The sequence below is a fragment of the Papio anubis genome, chromosome 12 (genome assembly GCF_008728515.1).
Source record: "Papio anubis isolate 15944 chromosome 12, Panubis1.0, whole genome shotgun sequence".
NCBI classification, from domain to species: domain Eukaryota; kingdom Metazoa; phylum Chordata; class Mammalia; order Primates; family Cercopithecidae; genus Papio; species Papio anubis.
This window is the reverse complement of record NC_044987.1, coordinates 61,003,877-61,029,461: the sequence shown is the minus strand read 5'-3', so window position 1 is coordinate 61,029,461 and position 25,585 is coordinate 61,003,877. Positions and strand designations below refer to the sequence as shown.

Genomic DNA, 25,585 nt, shown 5'->3' with positions numbered 1-25,585 from the left:
AACCAGGGAGGGCAATGTCCCTGGCAGTGTCCTGGCAGCCAGGGGAGTGGGTGAGGAGGGGGTGGGCGCGGGGTAGCCTGCAAGGCCAGTTGCTGCTGGGGGGTGAGGAGGACCGCTCTGTGCCCTGGTGAGTGGCACAGGAACTTGGTGGGATTCGTCTCAAGGGAGGGGGGAGACCAGGGCCGGGTGGGTTGAGGGAGACTGTTCCCTGCTGAAGCCTGGCACAGGCCATGGCTGGGTGGGGCCTCAGGTTCTGAGGAGAGACAATTTTCAGTTAATTTGAGGTTTTACTGGTGTTATGTTGTTTAAAGATGGAAGAGAGGGATATTTAAACTAACGGCCTCATGGAGAGGCTGAAGAACAAGAATGACTTTTTTTTTTTTTTTTTGAGACGGAGTCTCGCTCTGTCGCCCAGGCTAGAGTGCAGTGGCCGGATCTCAGCTCACTGCAAGCTCCGCCTCCCGGGTTTACGCCATTCTCCTGCCTCAGCCTCCCGAGTAGTTGGGACTACAGACGCCCGCCACCTCGCCCGGCTAGTTTTTTGTATTTTTTTTAGTAGAGACGGGGGTTTCACCGTGTTAGCCAGGATGGTCTCGATCTCCTAACCTCATGATCCGCCTGTCTCGGCCTCCCAAAGTGCTGGGATTACAGGCTTGAGCCACCGCGCCCGGCCATGAATGACACTTGATGGAACCTGGGGAGGTGTGGAGAGGACCAGCCTGTGGGAGTCCCTGGTCTGCCTGCAGCTGGCACAGGGCAGCTATAGGGCGGCCATGCTGGGGCTGTGGGAGGCCTGGCTTCACGGAGGGCAGGGGCCTTTCTCCTAAGCAGAAACCAAGTTGGGGTCCTCCTCCTGCCCTGGGTAGACGTGCTTTGGGATTTGACCTCTCCTTGGGTACCTAGGGCACAGGTGTCTCTCTCTCGGGGGCTTCTCAGGTGGGCAGGAAGGGGAGGGACACCTCTGAAGATCCAGATGTTTCACTCGTACCAGAAGAGGGAAAGGAAACAGAGGGTGGACATCAGGAGGAATGTTCTGGAGCAGAAAAGGATGCCAAAGTGTAGGACAGGGTGTCCACTGTAGGGGACTAGCAGGCATCACCAGTGTACCCAAGGAAGTATTTCCTGCGGCTACCAGAGTGTGCTTGGAGTCCCTATTTGCCAGCTGTTCAGCTGCATCTCAGGGTCTGCCTTCTCCATCTTGGCTGGCCTTCGGCCTCCTTCCCCAGGGGAAGGCTGGGCTGTGGGGTCGAGATGCCCTCTCCGCAGCCTGCCCGTCTCGCCTGGGTAGAGGCGCACACACATGCAAGCCAGGGTGCACTGGGGCTGGGTGCAGGCTTCCAGGCCAGGGCTGAACGCCCCTCACAGTAAGCACTGTGCTCTCCTCCAGACTCCCCGCCTCCAATTTTCTGCTTGATGAAAGGTATGGCCCTGGCCTATTTCTTCACCTGTCCCTTGGGGTATTGAGGCTAACCTGCAAGAGTGGGATGAAGAGCTGAGGGCTCAAGTAGGAGTGTGTCTGATGTCCTTGGTCTTTAGGGCCCATACCCTCACCTGGAAGCGTTTCTGGCTTGCTCCATCTAAATCCCTGAAGCTTTGTCAGCTCTTGAGTTCAGGAGGCCCACGCGGAGGTGGGAGCTGGAGGACAGGGTGGGGTTCTGGGCTGACCACTGAGGGGAAGAGTTCTGAGCTTGACCTCTGTGCTCCACCCCTCTTCCCTATGGGCCAGAATGGTAGGAGCTGGGACCCAAGTCTCCACCTCCCCTCCTGGCCCTCAGCTCCTCCACTGTGACCTGGAGCTGAGCCTCTGGGAGAAAATCCCTTCCTGCACCGGATAAACTTGACTATGGTGACTCAGCCCCAACAATGCCTGTGGCCAGAGGTGCCGCCTCGGACACTGTGGGTGGGTTTCATATTGGATCAAGGACAGGAAGGGAGGCTGGGTGGAGGCACAGGGTGAGATTTGGTGAGAGGCATTAGAGAGTAAGGAGGTCTAAGTTTTCATTTCAGCTGCAGTGTGAGCCAAGCTACTTGGACTCTTTTGGCCTGTTTCCTCTCCAGGTAAGGAGGCTGAGTTCTTGGAGATACAGCTATGAAGCATGAACTGTAGGCGCCCGGCCCTGGGAAGGAATGGTGGACAGATAACCAGGAAGAGAAGCCTGCGCCTGGGCTAGGGCAGTGGCTTCACCCAGAGGGGAGATAAGAGATTCAGATGTTTAGGAGGCAAAACTGATAGCACTTGATGGGACTGCTTTGGATGAAGGCACCAGAGTCTCTCAGCTGTCCTTTTTCTGTAACCACAAACCACCAAGTCCCCCTTGGTTTCCCATCTGACAAATCCATCTTTTAAGAAAGCTCAGGGCGCTGGGTTCAGTGGCTCATACCTGTAATCCCAGGACTTTGGGAGGCTGAAGCAGGCAGATCGCTTGAGCCCAAGAGTTCAAGACTAGCTTGGGCAACATGGTGAAACCCCGCCTCCACACACACACACACACAAAAACACAAAAATTAGCTGGGAGTGATGGTGGGCACCTGTAGTCCCAGCTACTCAGGAGGGTGAGGTGGGAGGATCACTTGAGCCCAGGAGGTGGAGGTTGCACTGCAGTCCAGCTGGGTGAGAGTGAGACTGTCTCAAAAACAACCACCACCAACTTGGGCCTTGCTTACTCTGAGATAGGCAGAACATGGGGCTTGGTGCGTGGGCTATGGAGTCAGACCAAATGCCAAATGTGAGTTCTAACTCTGCCCCTCACCAGCTCTGTACCCTCGGCCAAGGTACTTACCCTCCTCAGCTTCCCCATCTAAGATGGTGCTAACAACAGGGCTCACCTCATCTGTGCTGTGAGGACCGAATGCCTTAACAAACATGAGCAGCAGGCGCCAGCCACACACTAGGCACTCGATAGATGTCAGCTTCATTGAGCAGATGGCTCTATGGATTTCAACTCTGAATGGCCTCACTGTGCTCCCACATCTCACACTTAGGGTAGGTGCTGAAGTTGTCCCTTATAGCTCCCCAGCAGCTGTGAGACCCTTAGGGCAGACCCTTGTCAGATCAGCTGTGAGATGCACCACAGGTTTTTCTTGACTGCTGAGAACAAGTTTAGCATCAACTTGGGGAGAAGCCCAAGGGACTCACTGGCCCGGGACAGTCCTCTGTGCCTCCCTCCCCAAGAACCACTCAGTCTAGTCACCTAAGACTTTTTTTTTTTGGGAAACTTTTTTTTTTTTTTTAATAGTTATTGAGTGTTCTACAGCTTACAGTAAATATCATAGTTACAAATTCTTGGCTTCAATCTTTCAGAGTGATCACTGTCTGATCTTCAAAACAAAACAAAAACCCAAAAGAATCCAAAACAACAAAACAAAACCAGATTTACACTTCATACACACAAGCGAGGCCATGGGGCTTTCCAATCTTTACACTCTGGGCTGTGTTTTGAAAACACCTATAAATTCTTTGATCAAACTACTTGGAAGACACCGGTCAAAGGTTTATTATTATTATTATTGTTATTATTTTAAATGTTTTTATTTCTTTTTAAAATGTGAGTTCCAATAAAATTTAAAAATTAGATTCCAACCTGTAGATTAAAATGAATTAAAAAATACAAAATCATATACAACGCTGTCTTCACAGGGATGTTACATGCCATGAGAACAGGTTTCTCTGTCATGTGGTATGAAACAGGGAAGGAGATGCCTTGAAATCAGGATGGGGACAGGCCCTTGGGCCTTTCAAGATTATTACAGACAACTCCAGGTTGCCAGAGGCCTGGCCTTACCTCCCCCTGGGTAAGGAGGAGCTTGAGTCACGCCATAGATCCAGACTATCTGGCTGACCCCAGGAGGTGGTCTCTGGGACAGTCTCCCCTGTTTCCCTGACTCTTAGGCCTGAGGAGAAAGGCTGGGGCCTGGAGATGCTGGTCTTGCTGGGGTCAGGCCCAAAGTGGGTTTCACCCATTTGATTCCTGTGGGCTGGTACTTATCTGCAAAGCTGTTACATCTGTTCTCCTCAGGAAGGAAAATCCTCCCACTATCAGTGGCTGGAATGGGGTAGAGGACCTCACTACCACAGCAAGAATATCCAGGGACTATCCATGTGGCCACAGGGAAGAAAGTGCTGTCTAGTCCCTTTCTAGCTTTGTGGCAGCCAGTCCCAATTCCTGTGTGCCTCGGTTGGCCTTTGGGTTGGACTTAACAGCATGCACCACAGCATATATCCACTGGAGAAACTGAGGGACCGGGACCCAAGTCTGGCTTAGGCAGGGCTGGCCATGGAATGTTGAAGCTGGCCTGCCAGGAATTTTGAAGGCTGGGCCCTGGAACCATAGAATGCCTAATTTCAGAAACAAGTTTTCTAGGAGAGGGGCAGATGGATAAGTAAAGGACAAACCCTGCAGCCCACCGGGCATGCCTGCCTGCGCTCAGAGGCTCTGGTGTGGAATCCCATCAGTTAGTGTGGTGTGTTTCTTCAGCTCTGCGGATGGGTCCACTGGCCCACTCTGCTACTGCCCCTCTCTGGATTCCCAAACTTGGCAAGCAGCAGAGGCTGCACAGCCAGTAGTGATGTGGGAGAATACAGGATAGAAAAGCAGACTTCCACGTATTTTCACTTAACTGCAATTGAGGAGGGATTCTGATACAGATGGTGATATGGAAGACAAAGTTCACTCTGGGCACAGAACAAAGCTGAGGAATTTGATATGGAAGCTTAGCCAGTGCCTCACTGGAATCCTGGATGAGTCCTATCTGTATGAGGAGCCAAAACTTGGTGACCAAGGGGCCTGTCCTTTTATACTTCATGTGATTCCTTTCTGAAGGCCATCAGAACAAAGTAAGCCCTTCAAAGAAGGACCCCCAGATCTCTGGGAACGGGGTACCTCAAATTTGGAACAATCTGGGTGGCCAGGGGTAAGGATGCTCAGAGTCTGGTTCTGGTCCTCACCCATGGGAAAAGCAAGCCCAGAGACTTCAGTCTGTATGCTTTTGGCCAAGGCTACACCAGATCCTCTTGAAGTACCAACTCGCTGGATCTGGACAGTGGGCAGGCTCTCAGGGGATAGGAAGCCAGGTGTGCATGCTTACCAAGGACATGGGTCTCCCAGTAGAAAGATGCCTCGTGCTGTCCTTGAACATGTCTTCAGTCCTGGGCATTGTGACCCCAAAGTGTTTTGTCCAAGTGAGGCCTTTAGTTGCAAATTCTCATCCTCCTTGTGCTGCCAGCTAGATGTGCCTCTGGGTCCCTCCCCAGGGCTCATTACAGGTCCTGGCCCAAAGCAGTTCATAGAAATACGCTCAGCTCAGAGGACTGGGCTTCCCAGCTCTCTATAAAGTACAGTGAGCCCCTCCCTTCATGCTTGCCAAGAGGCCCAGCAGGTGGCAGCAGAAAGAGCAGAGGATTTGAAGAATCACTTACAAGCTGTGTGACCTTTTAGCAAGTGTCAAGCCTCCTGAGCCTTAGGTTTTTTGCCTGTAAAATGGAGGACTTTCGCAACCAATGTCAAAGTACTTTGCATACCAAAAAAGCTCTGGACAGGTGTGTGTGTCCCTGCTAGATATTCAGGAAAGGGGATATACATTTTAGAGTCATTGCCAGGTAAGAAAGAACAGCAATTCCTATCTCATGAGGAAGAAATTAAATATGCATTTTTTTCAAAACACGGCAAACCATTATGTTTCAGGCTTTCACTATTTGCAGGCAATCCAGCTCCCAGACTCAAACTTCCTCGGCCCCAGGCCAGCGAGGAGAGGGGGTCAGGTAGAAGAAGTAGAGGAATTCAAAAGGGTTGGCTGGTGACTGGAACCATCTGGACCCCGATCCTGGCCACGGGTGTTACACCTGGGGAGAGGCAGTGGCGTGAGGAGGAGGGAGGGGTTTGCATTCTGGGGCCAGTGCTGTGCTCATTGTCGGCGGCCACATCCCTTGTCCTCTCTTGCTTGCCTGCCTTCAATGAGAGGGCCCTTCCAGCTCTGACTTTTTATCTCGCTTGACCACCGCGCCGTCTAGAATCTTTGGAGGATACCTATGGTACTTCCCACTAGATCTCTGTGTCCTTACCAGTAACTGTGCCCTTCCTACCAGAGGCACATGACTGCCCCCGCTCTCCTGGGCTCAGTCCTTTTGCAGTGACTCCCCAAGCTTGGCCAGGCTTGTGGATCTCCATCATAGCAAGAGGCTGAGGCCGGCTGAACTGGGGCTCATACTGAAAAAGGGGTGCTGGACCTAGGCTCCTCCAGACCACAGCCTTTCAGTGCCCTATTTTCACCTTGGGGCCTCCCTTTGCTCTTGAATTACATAGTAGGGGCTAAGATAGGGCACAGAGCACAAATGCTTTAGTACGTGAGCCTGTGTGGGGATCAGATGGAGGGGAACGAGACAGCAGACAGCCTGGGATTCAAGTGGCTCTGTCACTTATTAGCAAGTCACTTGACTTTTCCAAGCCTTGATTTCCTTATGGATCAAATAGGAGAAATAACCTCTGTTTCATCGGGTTAAACCAGATAATTTATGTTCAACTGTTCTGTGAACTCTGAGGTCCAGCTGTTAGTTTTACTTACTGGTGTAGAAAGAACAAAAGTTACAAGGTCATTCCTAGGTCTCCTCTTCTTCCTTTCTCCTCTCTGTGGTTCCACCCCAGCCCACATGGAGGCAGCAGGGTTCTGGGAAGCCTGGCAGACCAGCATGCTGTTCACTGTGGGCCTGTTCCCTTCCATAACCTGTTTCCTCATTTGTCAATTGACTGTAATAACTGTGATCCCATCCCTCTCAGGGCGAGTACATGAAAGGCTGTGAAGTGCTTTGAACTCTGTGATGCACCTGACAAATCCAAAGGTTTCTATTATTATTATCATCATTATCATTATTATTATTTTGGCATTTTTCAAACACGTATGACATAATCCAGAACAACCTTTACCCACCTTTACAAAACCAAAGCGGGTGGGAGGAGGTATTTGCAAAAAGTGAATTAACACTGGAAAACTTTCTGTTGTTTTAAAGTGAAACCTCATCAGCACCCCGGAACAGACAATTTAGAAAAGGTGAATTTTTTCTTACTGGTCCTAAAGTTCCTTGGAAGCCCAGGAAGGTGGGCCCCCAAACTCCTGGCTCCAGACCAAGGATGCTGATGGGCTTTACCCTCCTGGGAATGGCTAGACAGCTTCTGAGCTCCTTCCAACCCAAGGGTTTCCTGATTTTTCCCTCCCTTGGGGAGACATGGGGGGTAGGGGTAAGGGTATGTCCAAGTTTGCGTGAATTTAAAATGAAAGCAGTTTTTAAAGTCCCAAATGTTGTCAATGATCCCATTTTGTACAGTAAAATGTTCGTGCCCCACCCCCAGAGGAGCTGCTGGCCCAGCCAAGCGCTGGGTGCCAGAGGCTGCTCCTGGGCAATCCAGGCTCCTGGCTGAGACTAGCAGGGACCTCCTGGTCCCAGGGGTCCCTCTTCTCCCAGATGAGCCTGTCTCCTGGGCCTCATCCTTGTCCTCCTCTCCTGATGACTCCCACTCTCTTCCTCCTCTTCCTCTCCTCTCGGGATGAGGGGCTACTGTCCTAAAAGTATGGCCTCTCCTTTTCAGCCAGCCCACCTGCTCCTTCTCCTGGAGGTGGAGTCAGGTACAGGATGAAAGTTCCAGATGTCTTCAGAGAATTTCCAAATGCTATTTCTTCATTTGCCATTTCTGTTCCTCCCATCTGCCCCCATGTAGCTTCTGCCCAGTCTTCAACCCCCGCCTTTGGAGTCCGTGGAGGAAAAGGGCAAAAACAGGAGCCCAGAGACTGTTCCAGACTCACCAGGTATGGGCGCTGCCGACTTAATTTTTACAAAACCAAGCCAATCTGTCCCTAGGTACATTTTTGTAGGCAAGGTGCCCACTAGGTAGGAAGGCTGCATTTAATGCTAATTTACTGTAAGGTCTAGGGCAGTCCTTTCCTCTTCTCTGGGCCTCAGTTTCCTCATCTGCCAAATAGGGGAATGGATGAGATGATTGCTAAGGTCCCTTCAGTTCCATGAGTCTATGAAATGTTTATTGCTATTGCTTTTCCTTCACTATCCTGACCTTCAGAACTGCCAGCACCCACCTGGAATATGGTTCCTTCACTTGGGCCATGAATGGCACAGGTAACCAAGAGCTTGGACTGCCTGCAAGCTCTACAGTCAGACAGGTGAGTCCTGGCACTGGGAAGGGCAAAAGGAAAGGGAGAGAAATGCCCTAGGTTCCCACTCCAGTCAGGAGGAAGCTCCTCATCAGAGTGGGTCCATGACAGCTCAGAGGCTGAAGTCTGGATGACACAGGGCATCTGGCCTTCCAAGGCCTCGGGATGCCGGGATCCCACCACCCTGCAGCCGCTTGGCAGGTCTAAGGTCAAAATCACCTTTTGAGGAAGTGCCAGGTCAGTTAACATCACTGTGCAAATCAGAAGGTCCAGGGCCAGATGCTTTGACCAGAGACCTTTCAAACCAAAGCCATGAGGCAAACACTGCTCCCTTCTCCCCTCTCCCTTCTCCTTCCCCACAATGCCCTCCCTCCCCCCACCCTCCCCCAAATTCTAAAGACTTTTTTTCCCAGGTTCTTGGCCTGGGGTATTAAGCTGCTAATAACATTCCTACATACTCAGGTGGTTTTGTTCTTGGTCTGTTGCAATGGTTCTCAGGAGACATTTCATTTGTGTCCAGGACATGGGAATGTCCTGAACTAATCTTGCTTAAGAAAAACAACCAGAACACTCCCCTAGAGATGTGGCCTGCTCAACAGCTCTGAGTTCCTACCCTGGACCACATCTGTTTATGCTCTTCAAATGGAATCCAGCCTTCAGATGAACCATTGCAATAAACCCTACTCTCTGCTTGCCTCTAGACTGGGATCCCCAGGGACAGGACACTTAGGGAAGAGCAGAGAGGACATGGCCTGGTCAGGTAGGAGGAAGTGGGTAGAGCTGGAAGGGCAGCGGCTAAGAGGGGTACAGTCGGGGAGAGGCAGGAGATTAGAAAAAGCAGCTTTTACAAAAACCAAAAATAAAAATCAAAACCATTAAAGATGCATAAAGTGACCCTTGCACTTCCGTTGTCTCTTCTTGCAAATAGAGGTGGTGCTGCTAGGGAACTGCTCCAGCACCGGTGTAAGACTTGAGTAGTTGCATACAATGTGTGACTCCAGATCTGTGGAGGGAAAGGGGAAAGAAACAGTGTCAGTGATATTCCAGAGGCCCCCAAACAGTGTCAGTGATATTCCAGGTTTCCTCAAGGAAACCTCTGGACCCCTTCCCCTCAACTTGGGAGCCCTCAATGGAGCCTCTGTGCCTTCCTAGTGAAGCTGCCCGCTTCCTGCCTGTGGAAGCTGTTGTACTCTGGTGCCAAGAACCCTGGAGGAGATAGGGGAGGCCAGATGATGTGGTGGGCCAGAGGATTTCAAAGTGACATCCCTGGAGCACTATGGTTCACTGTCACTGCCTCAGGAGCTGCTGAGGGGACCAAGGAAGCCAGTGGCCTGGGTCAGCCCAAAGCCTCCAAACAGCTCCAATCAAAGCTCTAACATATGATCTAGGTAAGAGTTCGTTTGAAGAATGGGGCCCAAAGTTAAAAGAAATCTGAAGACCATAAGGTAAATGGCACAGAATTCAGTACTAGAGAACTGAAGTTTAAGCCCTAGCTTAATTTTTACTGGCTAAGTGATACTGAACTACATATTTATCTGTAAAATGGAGCTAATGATCCTTATTTCAGAGCAACTATAAGGATTATGAGATAACATAAACAAAGGGATAGCTACTATTATTTCTGTTCTTATTTAGATTTCAACAAGCAGTCAACAGAAGTGATAGCTATTATTAAGAGTGATATTATGGACCTTGGAGCAGGAAAGCAACTGTTAACTTGACAGCTGTTACCTGCCCCAGCTGACACCTGTGCGCCAGACCCAAACCAGGGACTTTGAGGCAGTTCCTGTATGTATCCCCCCCTCCCACTTCTCACCCTGGCCACACTCACTTGGATGGGCTGCAGGCTTTACCAGTGTGGGGGCACGTAGCTGTACGCAGGGGTTCCTTGGGCCCTATATGTTGGCATGGAGACAGGGTGTGCCCCAATCGCCGTGTGCTGGGGTGTAGTCAGCAGGGTACCTGAGCATCCAGAGAGAAAAGAGTAACCTGACGAGGCTGTACCAGACACAGGAATGAAGAGGATGAAGCTACAGTCTTTCACATGGCTGTTCCCTCTGCCCAAATCCCCCATATCTCCCTCACCTTCCTGATGAACTGCTGTCCACCCTTCTCCACCTTGCCAGACTTCACCTCCTTAGGAGAATCTTTTCTGATGCTTGAGGACAAAATCAATCACTATTCTAAGTCCTCCTTTTCCCTTTTTCTTTGAGATGGAGTCTCGCTCTGTTGTCCAGGCTGGAGTGCAATGGTGCGATCCCAGCTCACTGCAGCCTCTGCCTCCTGAATTCAAGCGATTCTCCTGCCTTAGCCTCCTGAGCAGCTGGGATTACAGGTGCCCATCACCACACCCAGCTAATTTTTTTATTTTTAGTAGAGATGGGGTTTCGCTATGTTAGCCAGGCTGGTCTCAAACTCCTGACCTCAAGTGATCCGCCCACCTCGGCCTCCCAAAATGCTGGGATTATAGGTGTAAGCCACCGTGCCCAGCCTTCCTTTTACTTTTCCTTGTATGCTTCTCTTACTGCACAATCATACTGAGTAGTAATTGTGATATGTGTGGTTGTATTTCCCACACTAACCTAGGTGTTCCTTAAGGACAGTGTTCTGATCTGATCTGTTGATACTGGGTTCCCAGGACCTGAACAAGGCTGACACTGAGTCAGTTTGCCAACAGTTTGCCAACTTGATCTGGGGAGTAAGAGGCCTTAACCATACCCTTACGTTAGGGGCAGAATAAAATCCAAATGCTCTACCCCTTATACTTTCTTACCTCAGATGGTATCCTACCTGGTTCTTTAAAAGTTGGGTCTCTAGGCTAGGCATAATGGCTTATATCTGTTACTCCAGTACTTTGGGAGTCTGAGGTGGGTGGATCCCTTGAGCCCAAGAGTTCAAGACCAGCCTGTGCAACATGGTGAAACCCTGCCTCCACAAAAAAAACACAAAAATTAGCCGGGTGTGGTGGCGCATGCCTGTGGTCCCAGCTACTTGGGAGGCTGAGGTGGGAAGATCACTTGAGCCCAAGCAGATCAAGACTGCAGTAGGCCAAGATCGTGCCACTGCACTCCAGCCTGGGTGACAAAGCAAGACCCTGTCTCCAAAAAAAAAAAAAAAAAGGGTCCTTGGGGACTTCTGCTTGTCTCATCCCTCATAATTATTATAATTATTGCACAGGTTCTTAAGCTCCTGCCTAATAAAGAGCATTGCCCCCTGTGTCCTCTTTTTTGGTGCCCCTGCTGTTATTGGAGTGCTAGCATCATCTCTCTCCCCTAAAGTACACTGACAACCTCCTTACTGAGCTACTTGCTTCTGAATCACCCCTTCTAATCCTGTCTCCACTCTGCAGCCAGAGAATGTTTAAACCTAACTGCATCCCTGCCCTGCTTGACCCCCTTTGTGCACAACAGAGGTACCACAAGGTGTTCAAGACTTTCCACCATCTTATCCTTGCCAGTGATCCAGCCACCTTCCAACTCCAAGCCCCTATTTCCTAAGGGCCATGGCTCCATTCCTCCATTCTGTGAACATGCCATATTCATGTTCCTTCTGCACCGCCCTTCCCTCTTTCACTTCTCTAGTTAGCCTGTGTTCACCCTTTAAGGCCTAGCTCAATATGCCCTTTTTGGTGAAATCTTCCTCATCCCCACAGACAGATTTAGAGGCTCCTTCCTCTGGGTTCCCAAGCCCCCTGGCGCAGGATCTCTTGTGCTACGCTGCAGTCGATTCTATGACTGTGTTCTCCGCTCCGTTTTGAGTTCATAGAGGAAAGGGATGGACACTGATGCAGAAGCTGCCCTCACCTGCTGACATTGCCATGGTGGTGCCTGCCACCATGCCCATGGCCACGCCGTTGGTCCTGGGGGCGGCAACAGGTGCCGGGTAGATAGCAGAGGGGATGCTGTTGGGCTGGACGACCGTGGTGTGGTGGATGACATGAGGCTGGGCAGCATACACCGGCTGTGTGTAGTAGGCTCCCTGGGGGAAAGAGGCTGAGGTCACACAGGCATTTGGAGAGGTAGGTGGGATATGGAGAGAGCAGCACTGGCTGAAGGACACAAGGTCCGGACCCCAGCTGGGGTTCTGCTTGTCTTACTTTGTGACTGTGGTCAGTGCAGTGCTGGGCTCAGCTTCTGGTCTGAAAAATAAGGCCCTAATTCTGTCCTGCCTTGCTCCTAAGGCTGCTCTGATGATCTAACAGGATAAGAGCTCTACCCCCTTAACCTTGGTTTTACCATTTTAAAATGTTTTAACTTACTGCAATGAACTTTTATAAACTACCTAAAATTTAAAGTTAGGAATAACAGTCAATCAGTTACCAAGCATGTGAACAGCGTTGGTAAACTCCAGAACACATACACGGAAGGATAGTTAGTAGTAGTATCATACTGGTACAAGTGCACATTGTAAAAAAAGTACATGTTGAAAAAAAAAATGGCGGCCGGGCACGGTGGCTCATGTCTGTAATCCCAGTACTTTGGAGGCCAAGGCAGGCAGATCACTTGAGGTCAGGAGTTCGAGACCAGCCTGATCAGCACGGTGAAACCCCATCTCTACTAAAAATACAAAAAAATGAGCCAGGCATGGTGGCGCATGCCTGTGGTCCCAGCTACCTGGGAGGCTGAGGCAGGAGAATGGCTTGAACCCGGGAGGCGGAAGCTGCAGTGAGCTGAGATCACACCACTGCACTCCAGCCTGGGTAACAGAGCAAGACTCCATCTCAAAAAAAAAAAAAAAAAAAAGGCATACATGGATAGCATTTCCCAGGATGTCTCTTATTAGCTATTTCCCTTTAGGTAAAAAGGCAAGGATGAAGACAGTGGTCCGAGGTGACTCCCAATGCCTGAATCACATGGCTGCTTCCTGCTACCACAATCCACTGGCCCACTGACTTCCAGGGGAAGTAAACAGGAGCCCCTGATATCATCTTAATTCAGAAATCTTCAAATGTTTCTATTAAATGAGATCAATTGATCTCAAGCCTCTTATTTTTTTAAGTTTTGTCTTCTACTCTAAAATATAGCTGTTTTTTAAACTAAAAAAGTATTCTCCTCACCACTTATACTTCCTATAGAGTTGTCACTCCAGAAGAATGTGTCATGGGTGTGCCAGAGCCCCATATGGTCCCCTGTCTCATACCAATCCTGGAATGCATACATCCTGTAGCTGAAGGAGCCCAGAAAGGCCCATCAGGCACAGAAAGAGAGAGTAACTTGCCTAAGGTCACAGAGCTCTGGTGGCAGAGCCTGTGTACTTTCATCCTCCCCACTCAGCTCACAGACTGAGGAAGGGTAGATGTGGGGGTTAGAGAGAAAAGACTAAGACATTGGGGTCTCATCTTGACCAACCAATAGCTCATGGTGTAACCCTGGACAAGTCATTCCCCTCTTTGGGTCTCAGTTTCCCCACTTGTTTAACAAAGGAGTTGAGCTAGAAAATCTCTGAGGGCCTTTGTCCTCTGACATTCTGGGCTCTGTTAATCTAAATGACTTCATGCCTCACCCCTCTAGGGGCTGAGGTGGAGTGAGGGAGTAAGCAGACTGCAGGGATATCGCTTCCGTGATGCAACAAGGACGGCTAGGTGAGCCACTAACCATCCTCTCCTTCCCTCACTTCCTCACCCTACCCCACCACACTGCGCCCAGGCTGGAGGCTCCTCTACCTGCAGAAGAAGTGGCTTTGACGTGTACCTACCTGGGCATACAGATTCTGCTGGGGGTAGGCACTTCTGATTGGATACATGGCCGTCTGATAGGGGTTGGGTGATGGGGAGTAGGGGGGTGGAGCAGTATTACTCTGGGTCGGTGGGACCTTGTATGGTGTCCCCGCAGTATATCCTGTACCAAGGCAATAAGAGAGACTTCCAGTTAGTTGGCAGAAAAGCATTGCTAGAAGGCAGCAGGTCCCAGTCACAACTCCCCAGTCAAAGATGGGCTGAATCCAGGCAGGAAAGATGGATGAGAACAGAGAACAGGGCTCCACCCAGAAAGCCCTGGCCCCAGAGGCAGCTCCCTCAGTCCTGGTGCACAGGGCTGCATGGATGATTCTGGGCATCTTTTCTTTCTCTGGGTCTCAGGGCTCTCATCTATAAAATAAGAGGCTAGAACCACATGGTCCCTTTTAGCTCTGACAGCCTGGGATTTGGAGCTGCCTTGTGAAACGGGCAGGTGCCCAGAGATGGAAGCCCTCAACTCACTTGCTCTTTATTGCTACTCTCTATCTACTTGCTTTTCTGTCTTCTCACACAGCATCCAGGGTATCCTTTTGCTACTGTTTCTTTCTCTCTTTTGCTCTATTTCTTTTTCTCCTTATCTCTCTCTCTTCTTGGACTTCCCTCCATCATGTTCCCCTGCCTCCCCACCAAGTTTGAAGGTGAAAACCCCATACAAAACACCATTCGGAGACCCTCATCTTCTGGGATGCTGACCATACAAAACACCATTCAGAGATTGTCATCTTCTAGGATGCTGAAAAACTGCTCTGCAAAGTTGGCTTCTCCTTCTCTCCTGGGCTCTAGGGGAAGGCCACCTCTGCCTGAAAAGACCTGAAGTCAGGGATCGCAAAGATTCACATCAACCTGGAACGTGGGCCATGTCTGTCCCTCAGCAGGACGGACAAAAGCTGGGGCTAAGAATGGGACTGAGAAGTCAGGCCCCAAGAAGCTCACAATTGCCCAGGTAAATAAACTGTGCTGCCTTTGAATCCTCCGGAAAAGAGTGACAGACCCTTTGTTCACAGAAAAAAACTTGAAACATGAGTCCTCCATCTCAAAAAATAAATAAAAATAAATAAAAAATAAAAAGAAACATGAGTCATTCAGGAACAAGACTGTCTTAGAATCACAAAATGGAATCATTCTATGGAACCCAAGTGATCGTCAAGTGACCCTAATCCTTGCATTTTACACAGGGGATCCTGGGCTCAGAAAAGGCAAGTGTTTTTAATAACTTCTCCTAAAAACTCTAAACTCTTCTAAGTTGAAGGGGCAGTGCCAGGGGACCCCAGCTTTGAAGCCCTGCTGGGGAGGTGCTGAGGTGACTTATTTCCTGTGGTTCCATCTTGGGTAGGTCTAGCAGACCTCACTGAACCTCTCTGGGCTTCAGCTCTTTCACCTATAAGATGCTCACCAAGGACCCTTTCAGCTCCGAGGTGCTGTTTCTATTATACAATAAGGGCTTGGGGCAGAGTGGAGGGAGTGCTTTATTGGAAGAGAAGATATCTAGTCTTCAGTCCTGGCTTTCTCCCTAATTTTTGGTGACAACTGTCAAGTCTTTGGGCCTTAGTTTCTTATTTTGTAAAATCAGGTGGCTAAGAATGAAGATTTCTTCCTAAACAAAAATTCCATGGTTCTAAAGATCCTGGGTCTCTTCTACCTTAACCCCAAGTAAAAGCAACCTACCACATGGTCACAAATCTCTCTCAGTCCACATCACACCTCTTTGGCTTGGCACCTCCCTGCCCCTGATGACCCAGGAGGATAGGAGAGCTGCTGCAGAGCTGCCACAAAAGTCAGACTATTCCCTGGATTCATGACATTTATTTTTTCACCTGCAGATCCATAGTTTTTTTTTTTCCATAGTTTTGTGGTCAAATATGCTTGGGAAGTAAGTAGCAATGACGACAGAGTGGAAAGGACATATTAAAGAGAGGGAAGCATGTTAAAGACAAGTAGAAACTAACTGGAAGTGGGACTATGAGCTGAGTGAGAAATCTAGAGCAGATTCCTCAAAGTTTCTAGATTATGGAGCTAATCATGAAATGTGGTCATAGGAGGAGAAGCAGATTCTGTGAGGGAGACAGGGAGTCCAGCTTTGCAGATGTCTAGAAGGAACCATCTGATGTGTACGGAGACACAATTTACTTATCTATAAACAAAGGGGTTGATAGATAAACCAGAGATAGACATTTCCCAAATGCGGACAACAGACTATAGATTCCAAGGGATCTTAATAGTTGTTTTTGCCAAAGAAAAGGAAAGAAAAGAGTTCTGTAGTCCCATATGTTTGTGAAGTCACAATGTAAAACAGAGATTAAACAATTATGATTTTGTTTTTATTCCATGACCCTGAGAAATTTTTAAAACAATAGGGTGGGCTGGATGTGATGGCTGTCACCTATAATCCCGTCACTTTGGGAGGCCAAGGCGGGAGAAGCACTTGAGACCAGGAGTTCAACGCCAGCCTGGGTAACATAGACAGACTACATCTCTAAAAAAAAAAGAAAAAAACGTAGCCAGGCATGGTGGCTGGTACAGTGCCCAGCTACTTGGGAGGCTGAGGCATGAGGATGGCTTGAGCCCAGGAGTCTAAGGCTGTTGTGAACCATGATCACACCACTGTACTTCAGCCTGGGTGACTGCAGGACCCTGTCTCTTAAAGAAGGTGGGGGGGTGAACTGTGAATCTCTAAGATGGGAATATGTACAAGACTGTGTTTTCCAAATTAATTTTACCACAGAATCTTTTATTCATACTATAAACATTTACAACAATTAAATTTCAGCCATGTTTTTTGTAATTGAAGCTAGTTTTGGTAAACAAAGTTTTACTGTAACACACCCACATCCACTCATTTACATATTGACTGAGGCTACTTTCCTGCTACAATGGTAGTTACTGATAGAGAGCATATGGCCTTTGAAAAGCCTTTACAGGAATGTTTGCTGACCCCTGATTTAAAGGAATATATCAAGGTGTAGAGAATCCTAGCAGAGCTGAAAGCATCCATTTTCTATGCAGGCGAGTAGGACACCGCTGAATCAGAAGACACCTGTTTCTGAAAGCTCTGTAGCACAGAGCCGTGGTTATGAGCAGTCTGGAGAGAGACTGACTGCCTGGGTCCAAACCCCCAGCTCTGCAACTTAACAGCTGTAGGATACATCAGTCTCCTTGTGTATGATATGGGAACAGTAATGGTACCTACTTCATAGGGTTCCTGTGATAAATGCATTAATTGTTAAGTAAAAAGCACTTAGAACAGTACCTGACATATTAGAAGCACTTTATAAAGATCAGTTATTATTATTTTCTTTCTCACTTTATAGAAAGACAGTAAGCTTCTGTCCTAAGGGTATGCAGGCAGAGCCTGGTCTGAGAAACTAAAGCTAAACTATGACTACTATGGTCTGTCCCAGCTTGAAACACAGACTCCAGGATTCTAAGATTCTAAAATGTTATGGCTTAAAATGCTATGATTTTATGATTCTTTAAAGTTAACAGGCCAACGATGCTGATGACTTTCCTTTATGCTCCTGGAGAATGTGCTCTGGAATCTTTCTCTTCCCTGGGGAAGCTGGATTACCCACTCTATGCCACAAGGACAGCCATATTACAAAGTGGTGAGACCATCCCTCTGAGGAAAATCAAAAAGCTCCAAGAGACTGCAGCAGAATTTGGTTCCCACATCTAAGAATAACCTTGTCTGAGAATGTTTCCCTTTCTTTATGTTATGAAATGAGACACACACATACTCAGAATACAAATCAGTAGCCAAAACACCCTTGGCAGTCAAAGAGATGATGCTGCAGAAGGCCTTGCTTGTTTGTCCAGACAGTCTGAGATGGGAGAAGCAGAACTGCAGAGCTAGAAGACTCAGAGATCATTAAGACCAACATAAACATTTCACAGGTGAGATAATGAGTAGTTGCTGAAAGAGAGAGCTGCTTGTGGAGATCTAAGACTCAGAGCTACTTCCTCTAACCACAGTGGTTCTCAAGGTTACTGTTTGTCAGGAGGATCTTCAGGAGGCTGCAGAAACTGCTTGGGGGCCATCATCCTAGGTTCTGTCAGTAAGTCAGGTCAATTCCTCTCTCAGGGAATATCCTCATTTGGATTACACAGTATCAGAGAACATTTCTAGTGCTGACATTCTAAGTCACTGAGTATTTCAGAAGACTTTCATGAGGAAATCATTGCAGAGGACTTTCCATAATTTACTGGTGGTCCTGTCAATACTGTTGAGGAACACTAAAAATTCCCCTGGAGCTATAGCCTGAGCTTGGGTAACACAAAAATCAGGATTTATTACTTCGTGCATCTAAGTAAAAGAAGCTTGGGCTTGCTGCAAAAAAGGCTCACAGATTTTGCCCAAATGAACTTAGACTCAATTCACTCACTGGAGGCCTGGCTATCCTGAAAGGAATTCTAAGTCTAAAGGTCACAGAATTAAGACTTTGGAATGTTGTGCCTGAAGGACATTAGAGGTTTATATTCAACCTTCTCCCTTTCCAAGAAAGAATCTGGAGCCCAGAAGGACGGATTTTCCCCAAATTGTACAGCATATCAGTACAGAGCTGGGCCCAAAGTTCAGGGCTCACCATGCCCTAGGTAGAGCTCTTGCTGAGTTAAAGTCTCTGTAGTCCAATCTTGGGCATTTAATATACTGGCCTTTGTTGTCCCCATTTCACTAAAGGCAATATCATGAAAGAAAAAAGGAATTCAATCACTAGAAGTCCCAGCTCTGCCTTATAAAAGAGGCTTTGTTTATGATGTCCTATTCTTTCTCTTAGGTTCCTAACCATAATTTTAGAATCCATCAACTGGGATAATAAAAAGAGTATGTACATTAACAAGATAAAACCTTTTCAACTCTTTCTGCAATCCTTTCTTGCTGTCATAAATCTTTTTCAGTTGTAGAAGCCCTACCACCTTCAAAGGCATTGATCCTCACATTACGGATGCCTTTTAGACTAATCGGTTTATTGATCATCAGATTTATATGTCTGGACAAAATAGAGTTCTATGTCTGAATCTTGCTTTGACCCCTAAGACTCCTTGTTGGTAGCCAAGTAAGACAGTGATGAATAAGCAGGAAACCTAATTACAAACAGGCTTGGCAAGTGTCAGTGAAATTGAACTGAATTTGTCAAAGTGCCCTGAATTTTCTGTGGTACTAGAAGCCACAAAATCTGAATGCTGGCAGGAATCTTTTTGAGTATGGGAGGGCCAGTCAACCCCAACTGCATTAAAAAATGGCACAGGTTTATACATTACTTGCTTAAAAGAGAGGTAAGACAGGCATGGTAGCTGGTGGGCAGACAGCTTGAGCCCAGGAGTTTGAGACCAGCCTAGGCAATGTGGCAAAACCCCATCTCTACAAGAAATTAAAAAATTAGCTGGGCATGGTGTTGCATGCCTGTGGTCCCAGCTACATGGGAGGTTGTGGTGGGAGGATTGCTTGAGCCTAGGAGCTTGAGACTGCAGTGTGACGTGATTGTGACACTGGACTCCAGCCTGAGTGACAGAGCAAGACCTTGTCTCAAAAAAAAGGTGGGGGTGGGTATATTTTGGTCTTTTTCAGGGACTGTGATAGCCTGTCTGGGAGGGAACAGTGGGATGTGGCTGCTGGACACTTGATGGGAATTCGGAAAGATTTCAACGTAGTAGAAGGCAAGGCCTTCTGTTACTCAGACTTTCCAACTGTGGAAAGGGTTGCCTCTGAAGGGAATGAGTACTCCATTTTTGGAGATGGTTTGCTGGCCAGCTACTGTTAAGGGCAGCTAGAGAGGAGGTCCCTGTTGGGGTGGAAGACACTCAGTACACATCATCTTGCTGAGAGATAAGGAGTCTGATTGCAAGAAAGAACCTTCGAGATGATTTAGTTCAGTTCCCTCATTTTGCAGTTTGAAAAATCAAGGTCCAGGCCGGGCGCGGTGGCTCAAGCCTGTAATCCCAGCACTTTGGGAGGCCGAGACGGGCGGATCACGAGGTCAGGAGATCGAGACCATCCTGGCTAACACAGTGAAACCCCGTCTTTACTAAAAATACAAAAACTTAGCCGGGCGAGGTGGCGGGCGCCTGTAGTCCCAGCTACTCGGGAGGCTGAGGCAGGAGAATGGCGTAAACCCGGGAGGCGGAGCTTGCAGTGAGCTGAGATCCGGCCACTGCACTCCAGCCTGGGTGACAGAGCGAGACTCCGTCTCAAAAAAAAAAAAAAAAAAAAAAAAGAAAAATCAAGGTCCAATGCATGGACATCAATTATCCAAGGTTACACAGAACCCAGTCTAGGATTCAAAGCTTTGGGCTTCCACTCCAGGTTGCTTTCTGCTACACTACACTACAGTATATATAAATATATATATATATATATATATATATGTAATCTTACGTATGTTCATTCATTCTACCTGAGGTATCTGGAGAAACTCCTTATGGCTGACATACTCTTTTTTTTTTTTTTTTTGAGATGGAGTCTCACTCTGTTGCCCAGGCTGGATCTTGCAGTGGCGCGATCTCGGCTCACTGCAAGCTCTGTCTCCCTGGTTCATGCCATCCTCCTGCCTCAGCCTCCTGAGTAGCTGGGACTCCAGGCGCCTGCCACCATGCCCGACTAATTTTTTGTATTTTTAGTACAGACGGGGTTTCACCATGTTGGCCAGGATGGTCTCGATCTCCTGACCTCGTGATCCGCCCGCCTCGGCCTCCCAAAGTGCTGGTATTACAGGTGTAAGCCACCACGCCCGGCCTGACATACCTCTCTTAAAGAGTCAAATCAATCTCATGAAAAAAAGTCAGTAATAGAATCTTAACCTGGGTGATATCTTTTTCCGGCTGTGCTGCTTACTACCTGGGTGGCGCTGGACCTATTACCTTTCTGAGCCTCGTCTTTCAAACTAGGATGAAAATCCACCTAAATAACTTAGTAGGAGTGTAGTGTAGATTAAATTAGAGGGTGATTATGAAAGTACATTTTACAAAAGGTGAGTTATGTTGTATAAACATAAACTGACGTTGACATCTAGGGGCAATGAAAACTCAGGAGAAAATGACATTGGATGTTGATATGGTTTAGATGTTTGTTTCCTCCAAATGTCATGCTGAAATGTAACCTCCAGTGTTGGAAATGGGGCCTGCTGGGAGGTATTGGATCATAGGGGTGGATCCCTCATGATGGCTTAGCACCATCCCCTTGTTGATGAGTGAGCTCTGATTATTTATAGAGTGTGGCACCTTCCTAGCCCCTTGCTCTCTCTCTCACCATATAATATGCTGGCTTCCTCTTTTACCCTCCGCCATGACTGTAAGCTTCCTGAGGCCCTCACCAGAAGCTAAGCAGAGGTTGGTACCATGCTTGCACAGTCTGCGGAACTGGAAGCCAATTAAACCTCTTTTCTTTATGAATTACCCAGCCTCAGGTATTTCTTTATAATAACACAAGAACAGACTAACACAGATGTTTTAAAGAAAAGAAAAGAAAAAAATACAATGAATTCTTCTAGTCTACTTACTTAGTAGATTAATAATTTGTGGAAACACACACTATCAGGCCTTGTCTGGAATATCCCTGTGAGGGCTTGTCCAGCCCTTACAACTTAAGAGATAAGTTCTCACCACATCCAAAGTCAGTCATTCCTCTATTGAACAGCTCCGACAAGACACAAAGTTCTTCCTTATATGGAGTCAAAATGCCACTCAGTAATTTTTAAACATTCGTCCTCATTTCCCCGGTGGAACCACTTTGTGTTAAAAATTAGATGTGAAGGTGACAACATCAGTTACCCTACTGAGCCTCAGGATGAATATGACGAGTCTGACTGGCTAGCTGGTTTCTGGCCTCCCTGAAGACTCCTCATACACATCTTGGTCCCACAGTGCAGCTTCCACTAGGGCAGTGTTTCTCATACAGAGGGCAATTTTGCCCTGTAAGGGACATTTAGCAATGTTTAGAAACATTTTTGGTTGTCATAATGAGGCTTTCCTACTGGCATGTAGGGTAGAGGCCAGGGATGCTGTTAAACATCCTATAATGCACAGGACAGCGCCCCCATAACAAAGAATGATTTGGTCTAGATGTTAATAGTGCTGAGACTAAGAAGCCCTGTGCTAGAGGGGGAGCCCTCTCTGTCCAAAGACCCACAGACCTTCAAAATGTGCTCTCTGTCTTTTCCCCCTAAAAAGCAGTAATAGTCCTTCCCCAATCAACTTGTTGGCTAGGTGAGTATTTCCTTCTCCCTCCCTCAGTGCTTTGTGTCTCCCCAAAGCTGAGTGCATGATCAAAGAGGATGACCTTTCTTGAATAAGGAGGGCCAATTTTTTGCCTGGGTAAAAGAACCTCTTAAAACAGTATTTATCTCATAAATGTCATTTTTAAAAGCTCCCTTTCCTTTCTTCCTAAGAAACAAATCAGTCCCAACCAAGGGGAACAAGAAAAGGAGACAGGCTGTATTTACTGAAAGCCGCAGAGGATGCTTGGTAAGTTCGGTTCTCGGTCCCGGTGTCCACTGGGAGGTGGAAGGTGCCTTCAGTGCCACAGGAAGACGAGTTCTGTGGCCAGGCCTGTTTCATCAGCAGAGTTGCTTAAGGGAAGACACAAGAATGGCATTAGGCAGAAATAAGAAGTGGCCACCACCAATCACAGACACAAAGCAAGGGTCTTGTGCTGGACAGAAACATACAACCCAAGGGGCTTGTTCAGACACACAGGATGGTTCAGCCTTTCTGAGATGGTTAAGTGGGTTAGGAGGAATGCTGAAGTATGTTTCCAAATGATTGAAATCAAGGAAATCTGAATTTATACTAAAAGAGTCAGGATTTTCTACCTACTACTAAAACCACAAAGATGCCCATGAATGCCATCTCCTACTACCTGACACTGTGGCCTAAGGCTCTGATATATTGCTCAGTCACTTTCCCATTAATGTGTAGCAACGTGGGAGCCTTTGTGTGTTCACCAGATCAGTTGAGCACTCTTGGTTGTCTGAAATACCATCTGGAGGTATATTTATAAGCTGCTTTCAAAGACAGGCCCACAAATAATGACCACATTACATGAACCTTGTTGGACTACCATCCCTTCTGAAGGGACTGAGCTGTGGCCATGGTAGCTTAAAAGGCACTGGGCACTGTGCTGCACTGAACCTAGTTAGCTAGTGGGTACTCCTTGCTAATAACTCCTTCTCCTGTACACCCAGCTGAGGCCAGACATACTTCTTGCATACCCCTGAATATCTCCTACTCACGTGTTACTGGGTGCCCCATGTGGGATATCTCCTCATGAATTAGAGGTGGTCCTTTGGGCCATTAAGAAAGCACATATGAAATTTGGGGTAGGTATGAAATATAGATGAGGCCCAGTTTAAGATGTGCAGAGACTTCCCAGGCTGACTCAAAGCTCAGCTCGAGACATCTGAAGGATGATAGGTTTTAGAAGTGGGGAGTGACTCAAATAACTTACCTTCGTGGTGTCCTGAGGGGGAAGGAGAAAAGAAACAGAGTTCTGAAGTGGGGCTTGCCTAACTTTTCAGACATTTTCCTTGTTATAATTTCAAACACTAGAGGGGAAACATTCTTGACTCAAATTTCTGTTTATGGTAAAAAGAATAATTTTAGCAACATCTTTTCCACTCAAAGTCTTGGGGGGGTCATGGATACGGGGTGTTACATAGTATATTAGCAGAAGGTGGGGGCTACATTGGCAATACATAAAACATTTAAATAAGAGGTTAAGACAGGGTGTTATGAGAATAAAGTATGCCTATACACTCTCTAATTCCACCAGGACAAGGACATTCTACCTCTAGAGAGATCCCGTAACCCTCTCTGCCCATTCAGGTTACAGGTAATACCTCTGGTTCCTTCTATCCCAGAAGTACTGGGGCCAGAGAAGGTCAAGGACTGTGCTGTTTTTGTTGAACCAAGACTAGAATTATGGCTATTGTAGGCTGACTCTGTGTTTGCATTAATGGCCTGCGATATATACAGCAGATGCTGAGAAATGAGAAGGAAATCATGGGCAGGAAAGTCACACTAAAAGGATAATTCTGTTAAGAGAAATGGAGACTCAGCAGAACTCCATGTAGAGCCCAGGGCCTTTCCTGGACATCAAGACATGGCTCTGCAGACAATGCAGGAGGAGGATAGTCCGTTTTAAACAATCATTTTGCGTTTCTTTTCTTTGGGGGGTGGGAAACAGGAAAGGGGTAAAGAATCCAATTAGTGTTAACAAATCTTATAAACATGTCTCCAAATTTAGACTCTGCAACACATGTGGCTGGAAAGCAGTGGCCACCCAAAACAACTCTCTAAAAAGTAAAACATGTAGCTCTGAAAAGTCAGATAAAGCAAGCCCATGCCCTTAAGACCCCACAGGAACACCATCAGGGGGCAGGAGGCCTGAATTTAGCTGCAAGAATTTAGAGAATTTGGAGGTTCTATTCCATTCAAATTTTTTCCTCCAAGTGGTATATACTTTACCATAATTTTCATCATAAGCCAAAAGTCTGACATTAGCCTGAAGGACTGTGTGACCATTAAAGTTAGTAAGTCTAACTTAACTTACTCTTTACAAAAGAGTAAATCACTCTTTTATCCAAAGAGTGACTGAGGCCTACACTGCACTCAGCACTGAGGGGAGCGCCGCGGGTGGGAGGGAACACACCTGGGTCACAGTCACCGCACACAAGGTACTTATGGTCTAGCTGGGGATGCAACACAGCCACACGCCAACCAGGGAGTGAACAAGACAGCATGATACATAGTAAAATAATGTTCCAGGTTAACCAGGAAAGAAGCAAGTGCGACCGTGCCTTTGGTTACTATGTCTTTTCCAACTGATGACGTGAACTATACTATATATTTTTCTGAATAAAAATATTTTTCTTTATTTTCTTCTGGTTTCATTTTAAAGAAAATGAATTAGTATTTTCTGTACGTCTCTGTATGTTTGAATCCTTATAATTTAAATAACTAGATAAATGTGAAAACACATGAAAAAACAAATACTAGCTGTCAACTTGACCTCCCCATTAGTTAGTCGTACCATGTGATCCAGCCCCTCTGTATATAATTCTAAAGTCACCTGTTCTATTGGTGGGAACAATTCAGAGCTCAGTTGTGGGATGAAGACAATTCCAACTGAAGCTTTTAGAGGCATGGTCACAGAGGAGGCTGCTCAGAACGGCATGCCTGCCTTTGCGTGCCTGAAAAGTACCACTTCCTAGAGATGTTTTGTATTTTGAACTGAGGTAGTTAAATATAGGCATATACATATGTAAAGACATTATTAAGCTGTACACTTAAGATTAGTGTACTTTATATACTTTGCTGTCTATGTGTTATCCCTCAATTAAATGAGAGAGAGAGAGAGAGAACCCTTGGCAGTGAAGGGCCATGGGCCCAGTCACAGCATGCTGCCCACATCCAGGTGCTGGGTTGTTCACTTTCCTGGATATGGGGCCCTCACGCCCTCTGACAGTTGAACAATCTGTTAAGCACATTTACAAGGAGACGAGGCAGCAAGGGACCATCATCCTGAACAATGCACTGAGTCAGGAAATCTGAGTTGTAGCCTGGGCTCTGCCACTTAATAGCTGTGGGATCTTGGGCAAGTCACTTAACCTTTCTAAGCTTCAGTTTTGTTGTCTCATAAAATGGCAATAATCATCACTCCTTGATTGCTTCATAGTACTGATGTGAGGGTCAAAAATAAAGTGTCAC

The 25,585-nt window shown here is 47.3% G+C and overlaps 1 protein-coding gene across 5 annotated transcripts in view; it reads right to left on the bottom strand.

The window, feature by feature from the left end:
* Positions 1-3,198: 3,198 nt before the first annotated feature.
* FAM168A (family with sequence similarity 168 member A) overlaps positions 3,199-25,585 on the bottom strand; it is a 198,847-nt gene continuing 176,460 nt past the window's right edge. For 3 of the 5 annotated variants that reach the window (XM_017948748.3, XM_009186911.3, XM_003910390.4), the window contains 5 exons: positions 22,321-22,446; positions 13,849-13,991; positions 11,958-12,132; positions 9,986-10,116; positions 3,199-9,157 (listed from right to left, as the gene is read on the bottom strand). In XM_017948748.3, coding sequence (XP_017804237.1) covers positions 10,004-10,116; positions 11,958-12,132; positions 13,849-13,991; positions 22,321-22,446 — 557 coding nt within the window. In that variant the 3' untranslated portion in view covers positions 3,199-9,157; positions 9,986-10,003. The remainder of the gene's footprint in view (positions 9,158-9,985; positions 10,117-11,957; positions 12,133-13,848; positions 13,992-22,320; positions 22,447-25,585) is intronic. The other 2 variants (XM_031653158.1, XM_017948749.3) reach the window with 2 other exon arrangements.